The sequence below is a fragment of the Danio rerio genome, chromosome 20, assembly GCF_049306965.1.
Source record: "Danio rerio strain Tuebingen ecotype United States chromosome 20, GRCz12tu, whole genome shotgun sequence".
NCBI classification, from domain to species: Eukaryota; Metazoa; Chordata; class Actinopteri; order Cypriniformes; family Danionidae; genus Danio; species Danio rerio.
In genome coordinates, this window is record NC_133195.1 from 43445241 (window position 1) to 43460461 (window position 15221).

Consider the following 15221-nt stretch of genomic DNA (forward strand, 5'->3'; position numbering starts at 1 on the left):
TTTGCAGAAACCTGCATAATCCGTCTTTCAGATGAGATGTTAAACCGAGGTCCCGACTCTCTTTGGTCTTTAAAAATCCCAGGATGTCCTTCGAAAAGAGTAGGGGTTTAACCCCGGCTTCCTGGCCAAATCTGCCCACTGGCCTCTGTCCATCATGGCCTCCTAACCATCCCCATATTCAATTGGCTTCATCACTGTCTCATCTCCACCAATCAGCTGGTGTGTGGTGTGCGGTCTGGCACAAAATGGTTGCCGTCGCGTCATCCAGGGTGATGCTGCACACTGGTGGTGGATGAGGAGATCCCCCTACCCCCACCCCCCCATTGTGTAAAGCGCTTTGAGTGCCCAGAAAAGCGCTATATAAAATGTGAGGAATTTATATGATTATTATTATTAATAAAGCTCTATGCTGATCAAAAAAATTACAGAATTTTAACTCTTTAATTGTCAAATACACAAATGATGTCACTGATTTGAAGAAGAAACACACGCAAAATGATGTATTTTCAATATAAAAAGCAGTTGTGGACTGGATTTATTTTTTCAACCTTTTATTACAGTCTTAAACGATTAGTAACAACACTGGCATAAATGCATTGTTAGATTTTGATTTTTTTCTCACTAATTTACTGTTGGTGGCTGTTTTGCCCCATTGACTTCTATTATAACCACATTTGATGGTGCATAAATACACAGTCTTTGTTTTTGTTTACTCCATGTAGTTCTGAGAGCTGAGATGCATATTTTGATTTTGTCAGACACACCAAGGTAATTGCATAAATGTCACTCTCAAAGCCACACATAAACATACTTTAATTTGCTGTTATACTCAATATAAACTCCAGAATCTAAGCTTTTTTGCAGCTATCTAAAGAGTTGATGGTGCCAACTGATGACCAACAGTAAAATTACAATGTTTACTTCTTCCCAATAGGAAAAACCACCAACAATCAAAAATGCACAATTATATGCCGTCATGGTTTTGTAATAAAAAGTGTGGTTATAAAGGTCAATGGGGTAAAAACAGACACCAACAAATTAGGGAGAAAAAAAACAAAAAACAAAAATAATTAAAAACAATACATCAAAGGCAATGTTGTTTCACATCTCCAAGACTTTGATAAAAGTTTTTTTTTTAAAGTCCAGTCAACAATTACTTTTAGAATAAAAATGTCATTTTTTGGTGTGTGTTTTTCACCAAATTAGTGACATCATTTGTGAATTTGGCAATTAAAGAGTTAAAAACCTATCTCGGAGGTCTACAGACAATTCCTTTGTCTTTATGCTTGGACGTGCACTGTCAACCCTGGGACATTATATTGACAGGGTATGCCTTTTCAAATCATGTCCAATCAGCTGAAGTTACTTCATGTAAATGGGGTAAAAAAAACATGTACATTTTTAAGGTTTTTATTTTTAATAAATTTGCAACAATTTCAAAAAATTTTTTCTTACAATGTCATTATGGGATAATGAGTGTAGAATTTTAAGGAAATAAATGAATTTAATCCATTTTGGAATACGACTGTGACATTAAAAATGTAGTAAAAGTGAAGCGCTATGAATACTTTCCGGATGCACTGTATGCATCATTGGATATAACATTCGCTCATCTCAGATGTATAATTCAGGCTTAACTCTATGTTCACCAAAGCAAAGGTGTAAAACAACAAAGATGTCAACCCAATCAGCCACTTCAACAAAAACAGGAAAGATAGTTAATATACATGGTATGGATTCTTATAGTTGCAACTTTTTGTACTACAAACTACTCTGCTTTCATTATTTTTCTTCGGTTTGCATTTCTGAAGCTCTGTTTATCTCTACAGCACGGTCCACCACCACGACTACCATAGTAGAGGCCAAAAATGACGTGAGCTCACATTCAGTACGTTCGTCCAAGCGCACCATGACTGATGACCTCTACTCCACGTTCAGCTCCCCCATGGCCTGGATCCTCGTGCTGGCTCTTATCATAACCTGGTCAGCCGTGGCCATCATTATGTTTGACCTGCTCGACAGCAAGGGTCTTGAAGGTAGGTCCAGCTCTCTTATCATTGCCTAATTCACTTCGATGGGGAGTAATTTCGGAACACTCGTCCTGAAGAGATTGTAGGTTGGGCGAAGCAATCGATTATTATAAAGGCTCCCCTATTGGGGGGTTTTAAAGCAAAACATTGGCTTTAAGGTAAAACAGGACACAGATGAGGAGTAATTGGATGCTTGAATGTGTCTTCACGATGTGATAAAGCTCCGAGTGTGTTTTCTTGTTGGAAGTTTATCAGCTGTGCCACAGGACAAACTTGTGAGGCTTCTAAGAGCGGGAGGGAGGGATATTGACTTGTTCCTGATAGCATTGACAGTGACAAGGATAGATAGGGTGTCCCGTTGGCCGGGTCGCTATCAGTCACCTATCATGTGGAGTGCTGAAAAAGTCCTTGTAGGACAACAGTTTACCTTGTGCTACCACCTGATGAAACATAGTTGATGCAATTTGAAGGCAACCAAACTGTTGTTTATTGTGCAGAATTGCTTGAAGTTCTCTGCGTGATTCTGTAGCTTAATAATGGCAATTTTAAACTGTTTAAAAAATTGTCATTGTTTAGACGGATTTATCACAGCCATTAAGATCATATCACATCTCATTCACAAATCATTCCATCAAAAACTTTAAAACGCAAACACATTAACCCATTTTGAAGGTATTTCACAGAGAAAGCAATAGACTTTCATATCATGTAGTTCACTACATGATTGCACCCATTAAGAGTCACAATTACATTATTTCTAATAAATTTCCCTCCTTTTTCCACCCTGTCCATCACCATGTGTCATCCTGTTGCCATCCAATAAAAAGCCCATACATTATACTGTGACGACCCCTGTTTACCACCTGGTAAAGACTCTCTGCCTGCAGTTCAGTGCTAATGCCTGTTTTCATGTGTGTTTGTGTGGTGTGGTTGTGTGGTTTTCCAGCATGCAAACAGGGAGCAACTGTCACTCTCATCGGCAACATTCATACGGACATGCAAATTTACTGAACCATCTAATCTGTCTGTCATGAACACGACATCACTTCCACTAGACTGTCATGCACTCCATTCAGTGTGACAGCAAACCTTTGACTTCATCGTAATGGTAAAGGGAGGTGTGAGACTGAGTTCTCTGTGGAAGCAGATGCACTTGCTTTGCAGTAATAAAAAAGGCGATTGCTTCAGATTTTAGGCATCTGATCAGATTTTACTCCCATTTCAATGACCTCCGCAAAACGCAAAATCCACCTTGGAATGCTTATGTTATGTATGACAAAGCATAATTGTATTTTAGTTTCTCGATACATAACAAGCAAAGATAGCATTTTATTCTTGATATCTATTAACAGGGATGAGCAAAAATATATTGAAATGTATTTTTAAATAAAATACCAAATACCTCAATTTTACGTGCATCAAAATAAGCTACAAAATACAGCAGCCAGAAATGTATCAAAATAAAATACTGCATTTTGTTTTTTTGAAAATACTACAAAGTACTTTTACAAGGGAGCATGACATTTCTTCGCAAACCATCCATCAACAGGTCTCTTCGATCAATCCTGATCAAATAAACGAAATAAAGCAAAACAAATAAAATTAAATTAAACAAAAACCTTAATAAAATATTACTAAAAAATAAATGTAATAAAATAAATTAAATCAAATAAAGCTAAACAAATTAAATATAATTAATAAATGAAATAAAGCAAAACAAATCAAATTAAATTAAACAAAAAATTAAATTAAATAATACTAAAAATAAATTTAATAAAATAAATCTAATGAAATAAAGCAAAACAAATCAAATAAAATCAAACAAAACAATTAATAAAATAAAATAAAATTAATTTAATAAAATAAAATAAATGAAATAAAGCAAAACAAATCAAATACAATCAAATAAAGAAAAAAAATACTTAAAAATAGAATAAAATAAAATGAATGTAATAAAAAAATAAATGAAATGAAGTAAAACCAATCAAATAAAACTAAAAATAAATAAAGGAATAAAAAAATAAATAAAATTAATTTAATAAAATATCAAAACAAATTAAATTAAATAAAAAAAACTAATCAAATAAAACTAAATAAAACAAAAAGTTACAAAATAATAATAATAAAAATTTAATAGGATAAATGAAATAAAAGCAAAACCATTTAAATCAAATAAAACAAACAAATAATAATGATAATAATAAATAAAATAAAATAAAATAAAATAAAAATTAATTTAACAAAATAAAATAAATGAAATAAAGTAAAAACAAAATCAAATAAAACAAAAATAATTAAAAATAATTACAATTGAAAATAAAATTATAATAATATCTGCACCTCATTCACCTACTGTACATGTTTCAAAAAAAAATAAATAAATTGTGTTTCTTTTTGATTTTAGTATAGATTTTGTATAAATTTTATACAGAAAGTCCTGTCCTAAAGACGATCCCTTTATTCACAGTAAAAATCATTCCTTTAGAGCGGCAGCGGTACATGGGCGAGGGTAATGGCCATATTAAACTCTCACCCACTGTATATTGAGCTGGAAGATAGTACTATAAATTTCTCTAGCTCTATCTTTTGTGAAACTTGCCATCATCTCATAACAGTCTTATATTTTAAAATGGTAATACATAAAAAGGGTATTTGAAGTTTTTGTTCACATTATTTGCTAAATTAATCTAGTTGATTAAAAAGTAAAAATGAAAAGTCACGATTGCTGAAATCTACTAAAATCTTCCATAAATCATGTTTTGTTTTGTTTTTTGTGGGCCACATTTTTATGATGTCATCATTTAGACTTCTTACAAAGTATTTTACAGTATTTTAAAAATACAAAAATACAAGACACTTATTTATTTTGGTACAAAATGTTCAGCCATTTTCATAAACCCTATAAAATACAACTTACTGTTTTGTATTTAAAATATGTATTTGAAATACCTGTATCATAAATACTGCCCATTCCTGACTATTAATAATACTGAAAATCGTTTCAAACTAATTTACTTTAAAGAAAGGCTGTTGTTTCACCTGAATGCATATTCCTTTGCAAACAAAAAAAGTTTAATCGTCTCAAAATAAAATATATTCCCTTTGCACAAATTAAACTGTACTGTACATAATTATCATCACAAAACAATTACAAAGAAAAATCTCTTGTATACATTGAGCTACACACTAAAATGCAACAAGAGACAAATACAACCTTCTCAGCAGTTATATTAAAGTAGAAATATCTGCATTTCAAATGTGATTTGGATAAACCTCATATCACAGCATGGCTTGATATGAGTGGCATAATGCAGTATGTCATCATCTAAATGCTCGCGGCACTGATTTCATCATCCTTACTAGGATGAAATAAAGGCTATGAACAGCATTTTAAACATCGAAGTGCTTCAGAAAAGAAACATAGATGCTGCAAACATATTAACAACAATCTCATATTCCCAGAGCTCAACTTTTTAATTCAAAACGGTATATCATCTGAGGAAACTTTAAAGCATGATTTTATTTGAGCCAGCATGACATTAATAATCTTCGTGCCAATTGCTCCCTTCCACCCTATGATTTCCAACATCCATGTGTTGACGTCTACTTTGCGATACTGCTTTCAGTGAGCCTCAAATTATTCACTTCAATCAATTCATTTTATTCTAACATCGATAACTACGCTTTGAAAGCATTGTAGCGTGACTTCGTTCATTAACGGTGTGGTATTGAACGGCAACTCCTCCTTGCCATGCAGAATGATTTGATTCTTTTTTTTCCAATTAATAATGCACTGAGCAAAAACAGTGATATTTTACCTGTAGAATATTAATCCAGTATTCTATGTTGCAGATTTCTCGTGTTCTTTTCAGGAGAAGGGATATAAACTTTAATTTCCCTCAATGCACAGCTAAGTCTTCACGATGTGGAATCATGGGGAGGAAGTTGACGCTTTGGTCCATCTTAACACAGCCTTGCATTTACAGAGTCTTTACCGTTTGTCTTCAGGTGGTCTATAAAATGGTGGTTTTCAACTGGTTTTGCTTCAAATCCCAGATTTGACAGTGGACGCCAAGCGGAGATCCAAGCCAGTCTACAAAAGAAAACAACAAAACACAAATAGCTCATTCATATTTATTTTACAGTGTGTAGTTTAATGGGTTTTTTTTTAAATGAAGAGACATAGTTTCTGTCATAAAGGCCTGCATTAAAATAATACTATAGTTATTTATAGTAAATACTATAATGTTTTTAAATTATACTACAGAAAGGTACTTGAAGTAACACTTTAACTGCCTGCTCAACCAAATAGTTGACCATATTTTGACTGACTATATCTTATTGAAAGGAGAACCTAATTTACTAAACCTAATTGAGGCATCTCTACCATTTGGTTTAAGTATGTTATACCAAAAAAAAATCCACTAGTTGTCACTAACTCAATCAACAGCACTCATCACAACATTGCTTTTACCATTGAAATCAAAAACAAGAATATCTGACATGTGAACTGTTTTTGATGAAAATTTCCAAGGTAGGCATATTTTTTTTTTACATATTACAAACAAGACCTAACTTTACAACTTGGTGCCATGGAAAATATTTAGTATATTTGTAACAATTTTTTAAAAACATGCTTGACCGAATAGTTGATTTGTCACTTTATGGTTTGCATACAAAAGCAAAACTAATGTTTTCATATTCTGCATTACTGGAGTCCGAATGGACTGTTTGCTGAGAAATATTAACTTTTGAGGATTCACAGAGTATATATCACACAGCTTGTTATTTATTCATGAATATACTGAGATAATTTCTTAAGTATATATATTTTTAGACCCTTTTAGGACATTTAGGAGTAAAGAAATGCAGTCCAAAAATTATCTATTGTTTTTTTTTTTTCTTGGTGTGGCAGTTAAAGGGCTAATCTGTCGTCTTTATTCTATAGTTGCTATGGCAACACAACAACTATAGTAATGTAAACCACAATATATGTAGTCTTCTACATCTATTGAACTTTTGGCTCGAGACCTCTGACCTCATTCACTTCCATTTATTTGTAGACATTACAAACAGCCCGTTATGCTGATGTTTTTTACTTTATATTTATATGCAAGTAATTTGATCGTTTTCTGCCATTTATTATCCCTAATCATTTCTCCCATAGTAAACTGAATCAGAACTTAATTCTAAAACAAGCATAAAAACAAGCACACTTCCACATTGCAGAATAGGGTATGTTAAACTACAATACACCACAGTTTACTGTAGCAATACCTAAAGTATGCTATGACCATTCTTCTGTTAACTATAGTTAATACTACAGTATGCTGTCTCAATATTTTAAATATAAACAGTATAAAACATTTAAGTATGGTTAAATAACACTATAGTGTTTAATAGAAATTACTGTAGTATTTTTTTCGTGTTTATTTCAGCCCAAAATGAAAATCCATCAAATTCTCATTATCATGTCATCCCAAACCCATAACAATTGCTTTTATCTAGAAACACAAACTAGTGTATTGTTGAATGAAATCTGAGTGATTTCTGTTCCTCCATTTATACTCTATTCACCAAAAAATCAAATGCTTCACAACATTCATAGACAGACCAAAATAATAAAAATAATTATAATCCATACGATTTAAGAACTACAGGTATGTAAGAGATTCATCTAAGATACATGATTTCTTTGCATGATTATCAGACTTTTTTGGCATATAAACATACACATTTATCAAACCTAACAGATTCACAGCTATGACACTGGAAACTGGAGCGTGCCACATGAGATGCAAGAATAAACTTTATTGGTTCTTGCGTGTCAAGAAAGCATGCTTGAGCTTCTGTGATCAAACCTGAATATAAACAAAAACAAAGTCAGTTCTTAATATTAACAAAGTGCATAGAATCACCAAGAGGCGATACTCTAGTGCGATTTGGGAAACAGCCACTAGATGACGCGGCGGCCATTTTGGAATGAAGATCCCAATAGAACAACAGCCCATTATAAGTCTGTAAATAACCTATTAAAAGTGAAGATGATTGTGATAGTAAGTGTTGTATTGTCATCTTTCAGGTTGTATCTCAGCTTTATGCGCTTTTTAAGTGAATAAATAAAAAACAAAGCAGCTGCTTGCCATTGCAACAACAATAAGATCCAATGGACAGCCAATCGCTTTCAGTCCAAAATGGCAAAATCCGGGGCTGTTGCTGGGCGCTGCTGCTGCAAGTGCTTTATTAAGTGTCGGGATTCTAAGCTCTTTGATATTAATTCACTGTCTCTTCTGTTCGGTAGGTCTTATTTTTGTGCTCTTTTTAATTTCAGTCTTTGCACTGTAACAAAAATTATTGCTGCCTAAAATGTACCGTTTAAACCAAACAAACATTTCTAATGAACTCAACTTACATCAACTAAACTACTGACTAAGTATATTGAGTAAAACTTTGTATAACTACAAATTTAGCTTAAACCTGAGTAACTTCAAGTAAGTTAAAGTAACATTTGCTGTCATGACTTTTGTCATATATATATATATATATATATATATATATATATATATATATATATATATATTTTAAGGGTGTCACGATCCTCCAAATTCTCGATTCGATTACATTATCGATTCTAAAGGCACGATTCGATTCGATTATGAATAATTAGTTAATTAATTAATTACCAATTAATTATTTGTAGCCTACCGTTTAAACTACCTGACCTGCATGGACTTTGTTTTACCCATAAACAAATCATACAGTAAATGAATAAAGGCAAGTTACACACATAATTACCACCTGTCAATCACTTTTTCTGCGGGACTCGTGAATAGGCAGTGATCTGTGTCGTTATAATGGCGTCGGTAAAAAAGACGCACAACCAACAGGAACCAGCCAACAGTATCTGAGGTGTGCGCTAAAATGACTAAGTACAAGTGAGTGAAAGATTGAAGCAGTCCTCTGACTGCCTGGACCTGCTGTCTCGAGCGCATGGCTGTGAGTGCGTCTGTGTCTGTGTGATCACGTGATGTGCATGTTCAGAGGTAGAGAGGAAGGAGAGCTGCTCAGAAATGCTACACGCCACTGTGGATGTCAAATCGTTGCCGTTCTAAAATGTCATTTAAAAACAAAGACAGTGTAAACAGGGTCTGAGTGTGTACTTTTCGCGAGCGGATTTGCAACGGGGGCGGGCGGAGGATCACGTTGGCCGGTGTTGTCTATCGGAGGAACCGTACGTTATACATACATAGCAGAGCTTGCAAAACTGTGTTTTTTTTTTGTCGACAACACGAAAGTTGTTAACATAACTCACTGGAAATCCAAAATGCTTACACACCAGCGACTTCATTGAAAGAGGAGAGGGTTTAAGTTCTGTCGACGGGTCTCCTGCTTCCAACACAATCTCACGGCAATTCGTAACTTTTTCATTTAGTGGCTAATTCGTATGAATTCGTACGATCTAATTCGTACAATTTAGTACGATTTGCTTATCCCCCAATGACGGTTGGGGTTAGGGGTGGGGTCAGGTGCCACGCTTCCTTTTTAAAATCGTACCATTTCGTACGACTGAACTCGTACGAATTCGTACGAATTAGCCACTTAACTGGCAAAACGTAAAATACTTACGTTTTCTCGTGAGATCAGGCTGCCTGCTTCTGCAGTTTAACAAGCACTTCAACAAAAGCGTTTTTTTTCCCGCTTGGCAAGCCAAGCTGACGTGACATGGGGGCGTGGCAGCATCAACGATTCTATTTTTTGATTCGATAATCGAAATTGAGCATAAATTTCGATCGATTTCGATTAAAAATCGAAATCTTGACACCCCTAAAAAAAAAAAATATATATATATATATATATATATATATATATATATATATATTTTTTTTTTTTTTTTATTTTTTTTTTTTTTACAGTGTATGAACGTTGAAGCATCATACTTTCAAAGGAGCAGACTTTCAATAAAGCAATAGAAATTTGTCATATTTATTTAAAAAGTCTTAATTTGTGTACAGACCCAAAAATATTACGGCAAGATAAGTATTTATTTTTATTTTTGAGAAAACAACCATTTTTTTGAAGGGATGGGGGTGGCAATAAGTGTCTAATCTGCACCAGTTGAGAGCCACTAGTCCACAAAAAAAATTATATTATATATAAAAATGAGTACATTGAACATCTAACATTTATATTGAATGGCAACAATACTTTGATGGGATTTTTTTTTAAATGGATGAAATACTGTATATCAGGACTAAACCAACACTTGCACATAACAATAAATGCTGCCACATGCACAATAAACCAATAAAAACCAACACTTTGCTCAAACATATAATACACACACATATAGTACATGACTGATACACACATGTATAATTCCCTTTACTGTTGGAGAGCTGAAAAAGAGGAGAAGCGAGCAGAAGACCGAAGTGAGAGCGAAGGGTGAAGCTTCACTCACTTTCAAGATGGGATTCAAAGACCACTGTGTTCCCCAATGCAGTGACTGAGACCCTCTATTGGGAATCATTCCCCCTCATGCCTGTGTTTCTGAGATCTGCAATAGTTTAGTGTCTTCTTTTTGCCCTGGAGCCTTAGTCAAATGAATGCTCCATCAATGCAATAGAACATTTTTAAGGGACAACGTAACAGAACATTCTGTGAAATTAAACATGCAAAAGGGCTATGAATAAAGACTGAATGGGGAAAAAAGTTAGTTATGATTGTCAAGAATATCTTAGTTTAGATCGAAAACTAGATCAGGATTAGTGATTTCTGCATTGATAAAAACAGCAGGCATAAGATAAGATTAAATCCCACGCAAACAAATTTAAAGGACTGTGTAAAACTGCACTGAACTCTGTAGATTCTTCTCAAGATGTACACAAGACATTCATTCAGCTCATTGTGTCTTGTGTAAGGCTTTCTGCCCTTTAGGTTGATTTCAGTTGTTTATCTGTGTATTGTCTGGATATATTTCACAGCTCAGAAAATGTTCTTTGTCTTTAGTTATCTGTTATGTAGAAAGTCTCTGATAAAGTTGGGAATAGGGCTGTGCGATATGACAAACATCTAATATTATAATACAAGTCTTCTCATATCATGATAAAGATATATATAGTGCTCAGCATACGAGTATACCCTATTTTAAAAATGAATATATTTATCCATTTCTCAGTGAAAATAGGCAATGTATTTTGGTGCATTTGAACAAAACAGATCTATTTAAATTCAAAAGAGTTAATAAATCAACATCTACTGGAATAATACTAATTTTTAAAAGATAACATTCTTTGAGAATTGAATAGTGGTCTTAATTTTTTCAGAGATGTATACAAGTACAGTTGAAATCAGAATTATTAGACCTCCTGTATATCCCCCCTCCCCCCAATTATCAACACATTTCTACACATAATAGTTTTAATAACTAACTTCTAATAACTGATTTATTTTATCTTTGCCATGATGACAGTACATAATAATTTAATAGATGTAAAATGGCTTCAAAATTATTAAAATCTGCTTTTATTCTAGCTGAAATAAAACAAATAAGACTTTCCCTAGAACACAAAATATTATAGGAAATACGGTGAAAAATTCCTTGCTCTGTCAAACATAATTTGGAAAATATTTGAACAAAATTTAAAATGAAATAACAGGAGGGCTAATACTTTTGACTTTAGCTGTATACAATATTTCAAATGACTGGTCTTATTTTGATTTGCTATCTTGACACATTTAAGAAATCTAGAGGAGTGATGTAAGATTATACGGTCTGTCTATAAATGGACACATAAGCAGAAGCCATCAACAGCCTCCATCTGCTGACTCCATATTCCAGTCTAAAGATATTAAATGTATAGAATTTGAAATGTTATTTTCTTTACATGAGTTTACATCTCACATTCAAGCACTCAAATATGTACAATGCTGTCAGTTTTAAGAGAGAGCGAGAGCTTAGAGGGCAATACTGAATTTCCATAAAGTGGGTTAAAAAGTTAATCAAACAAATGTCACTGAATTCATCAGTATTGCATTAGCATCTCTATGTAAAGGAGATGTCACAATTGCTTTACGAGGCTTGAATTTTAATTGAGCTGGAAGCAGGCATGAGAAAAGAGAAAGTGTGACAATTTGATTTGCTGTGAATCACTAAATGCTGTAAGAAACATAATACACTGACTGACGTAAGACTTTCACGCTACATACTGTACATATCCTGCCTTTCTGTACATGTTTATTTGACACAAAATGTTAATGTTTGCATTTGTCATTATCACTTTAAAATGTCTCTTCACACCTTCCTTGTGATTTCGTGTCCAAAGTGTGACTGTGTTTTATCTATACTGGTGGCTAAATGTGTCTGTTTATCCTGCCTATGGTTCCGAGCATGCTCAGTGAGGATGACCCAATGACAGAACGGTAGGCGCGTTTCCATTACGAATGTGCACAAAGCTTTAATGATTCTTCCTAGATATATACCAACGCAAAAAAATGACACAGTTTACATTGCCCAAGTATTAAGCAAGTAATAAGCTAATTAGCTAATAAGCTAATAAGCTTATGATTTATGATTGGAACAAAGCATTTCATAAAAAAAATGAAGTAGGAACAGTACTGCTCTAAAAAATTATATAAAGTGCTCAGCATATCCGATTACACCACATTTTGAAAATGAATATTTTTATCCATTTCTAAGTGAATACAGGCAATGCATTTTATTTATTAAAAATAATATTTTAGTCACCAAACATATTTAGAATTAAAAAAAAAATTTATACAATTAAATTCAAGCAAAATATTGCAAAAACTTTTTATAACCTACAAAATTTCAATATTTTTCTATAACATAAAATGGGGTGTACTAGTTTTTGGACTTGCTGGATTTGACTTCTGTACTGACTAATCTAACGTATATGCACTAATATAATATTGTATAACTTCTTATTAAAAATATGAATTCTTAAGATAGATTTGTGAGGGGTCTACTTATATATACTGATCACACGTCATGTATTTCCTGGGAATGATATTTCAAAATGGGCTGTTGACATGGAAGTGAACCAGATTTGTGGTAAAATCTCAAACAATACAAATATAAAAATAAAACAAAACTAAAAAATGTTGCTGAAATGTCCACCCTGATCTTTATAATCCTGATCATTTAGATGTTGGGCTGAAGCAATTAATATTAGTTTACAGAGACGAAGGGCAGAGGGTTGCTGAAAAACTACTGAGAGATTTCAGCCTCTGTCTGGGCTTTCACTGCCTTTCTACGCCTCCCTTTCTTCATGTGTTCAACACTTTTTCCCTTTTTTTTTCCCTTTTTTTCACTTTTCATTTAATTTTATTACACATAACTTAATTTGTAAACTAATTACTTTTGTTTTCTTTGCCTATATGGATTTCTTTGGTTGTTATCAACATCTAGGGAAAATTTTAAGTCAACAGCACCTTTAATAATATGTTTTCTCAGAAAAATTGTGACTTGTTCAATACTTATTTTCCCCACTGTATGTAAAGCATATATAATGTTTTAGGTATATATGGGATTATTATCATTATTAGGTATATACCGCAAATACGGAAACAACACCTGTGGTTAAAAAATAATAATTATGTTGGTGATTTTTGAGCTGTGGCTTGTCTACTTTGATTCTTTTTTTTTTCATTATTTGGTAGTGCACCCACATTAGGACTACTGAATTAGGACTGTTTTTGTCGAACAAAAGTTTTAAGTAAACAAAGCCCAAGGCTAATACAAGTTATATCAGGTCTATGCTGTTTTAGAACAGTGTTCAATAGGTCTCTGGCCAAGTGGGTGAGTTAAAAAGTTAATCAAACTTCTTACATTTTGGTCGAAATGCTTAAATTTTTCATATTTTCTCTCCCATATCACTGCTTTTGCGAAGTTTTCTCTTCTTTGAAAGATACTTTTGTTTTAGTTTTCCATTTATACCATAATATTTTCCATGACTTTCCAAACTCCTTCCTTTTCATGTCTGTTCTGCTCCTTTGAATCTAATTTCCCAGAACATTTTCTGTTTTTATTCATTCATTCATTCAGCTTAGTCCCATTATTCATCAGGGGTCGCCACAGCAGAATGAACCGCCAAGTTATCTAGCATATGTTTTTCACAGCAGATGCCCTTTCAGTTACAACTCAATACTGGAATGTTTTTTAATCAATTTAAGAAAAAACTCTGTCTCGTCTTCAGGCCAGAAATATGGTGACATCTTTAAAGAATGACTTTTTAGGTGACCTGTAAACAGGGAAAAAAAATCCATTCGTTTTTTTTTTTTTTTTTCCCTTTGTAATAAAATTGTCTGAAAAACAACATCATTTGAGCTCAAAAACTTTATCAGGCATATTTTCGACTCACAATCTTAGTTTGCGGAACATAATGTGATAAAAAGTCTGTTATGTTTCTTGAAATCTAATTTTCCCATCTTTATTCAGACTTTAATCAGTTTAAAAAAAGAACTCGGTATCATCTTCAGGCCAGACATTTGGTGCCATCTTTAAAGAATAATCATATGACTTTTTAAGTGACCTCCATATGCATAAGGAATAAACATATTATCATTTTGCTAATTCTTGTGCGAAAGTGCCTAAAAAACCACAATTTGTTAAAAAACTTAATTAGGCATTTTTAATTCACAATTTTAGTTTGTGTAATATAAAATGTCTGTTCAAATCAAATCAAATTTACCCATATTTATTGCAAATTTAATTGGTTTAATAAAAAAATCTGTCTTATCTTCAGGACAGACACAGTGCCATCTTTAAAGAATGATCATATGACTTTTAAGGTGACCTGTAAACATTCAAAATGTGTATTTAAACGTATTCCTTTTTAATAAAATTGCCTGAAAAACAATCTCACATGAGCCTTCAAACTTTATTAGGCAAATTTTCAACTCACAATCTTAGTTTGCGTAATATAAAATGGAATAAAAAGTCTGTTTTGTCTCTTGAAATCTAATTTTCCCATCTTTATTCGGACTTTAATCAGTTTAAAAAAAGAAATCGGTCACATCTTTGGGCCAGACATATAGTGCCATCTTTAAAGAATGATCATATGACTTTTTAGGTGACCTGTAAATTCGAGAAGAAGAAAATCCACTGCCATTTTGCTAACACTTCTGTGAAATTGCCTGATCAACCTCATCATGTGTGCGTAAAAACTTCAT

At 33.0% G+C, this 15221-nt stretch overlaps 1 protein-coding gene across 27 annotated transcripts in view; it reads left to right on the top strand.

Moving 5' to 3' along the window:
* trdn (triadin) overlaps positions 1–15221 on the top strand; it is a 99596-nt gene that overhangs the window by 7557 nt on the left and 76818 nt on the right. For 24 of the 27 annotated variants that reach the window (XM_073933578.1, XM_021468666.3, XM_073933567.1 and 21 more), the window contains exon 2: positions 1830–2036. In XM_073933578.1, coding sequence (XP_073789679.1) covers positions 1830–2036 — 207 coding nt within the window. Of the gene's footprint in view, positions 1–1829; positions 2037–2857; positions 2897–15221 lie in introns of all 27 variants that reach the window. The other 3 variants (XM_068215682.2, XM_068215692.2, XM_073933573.1) reach the window with 1 other exon arrangement.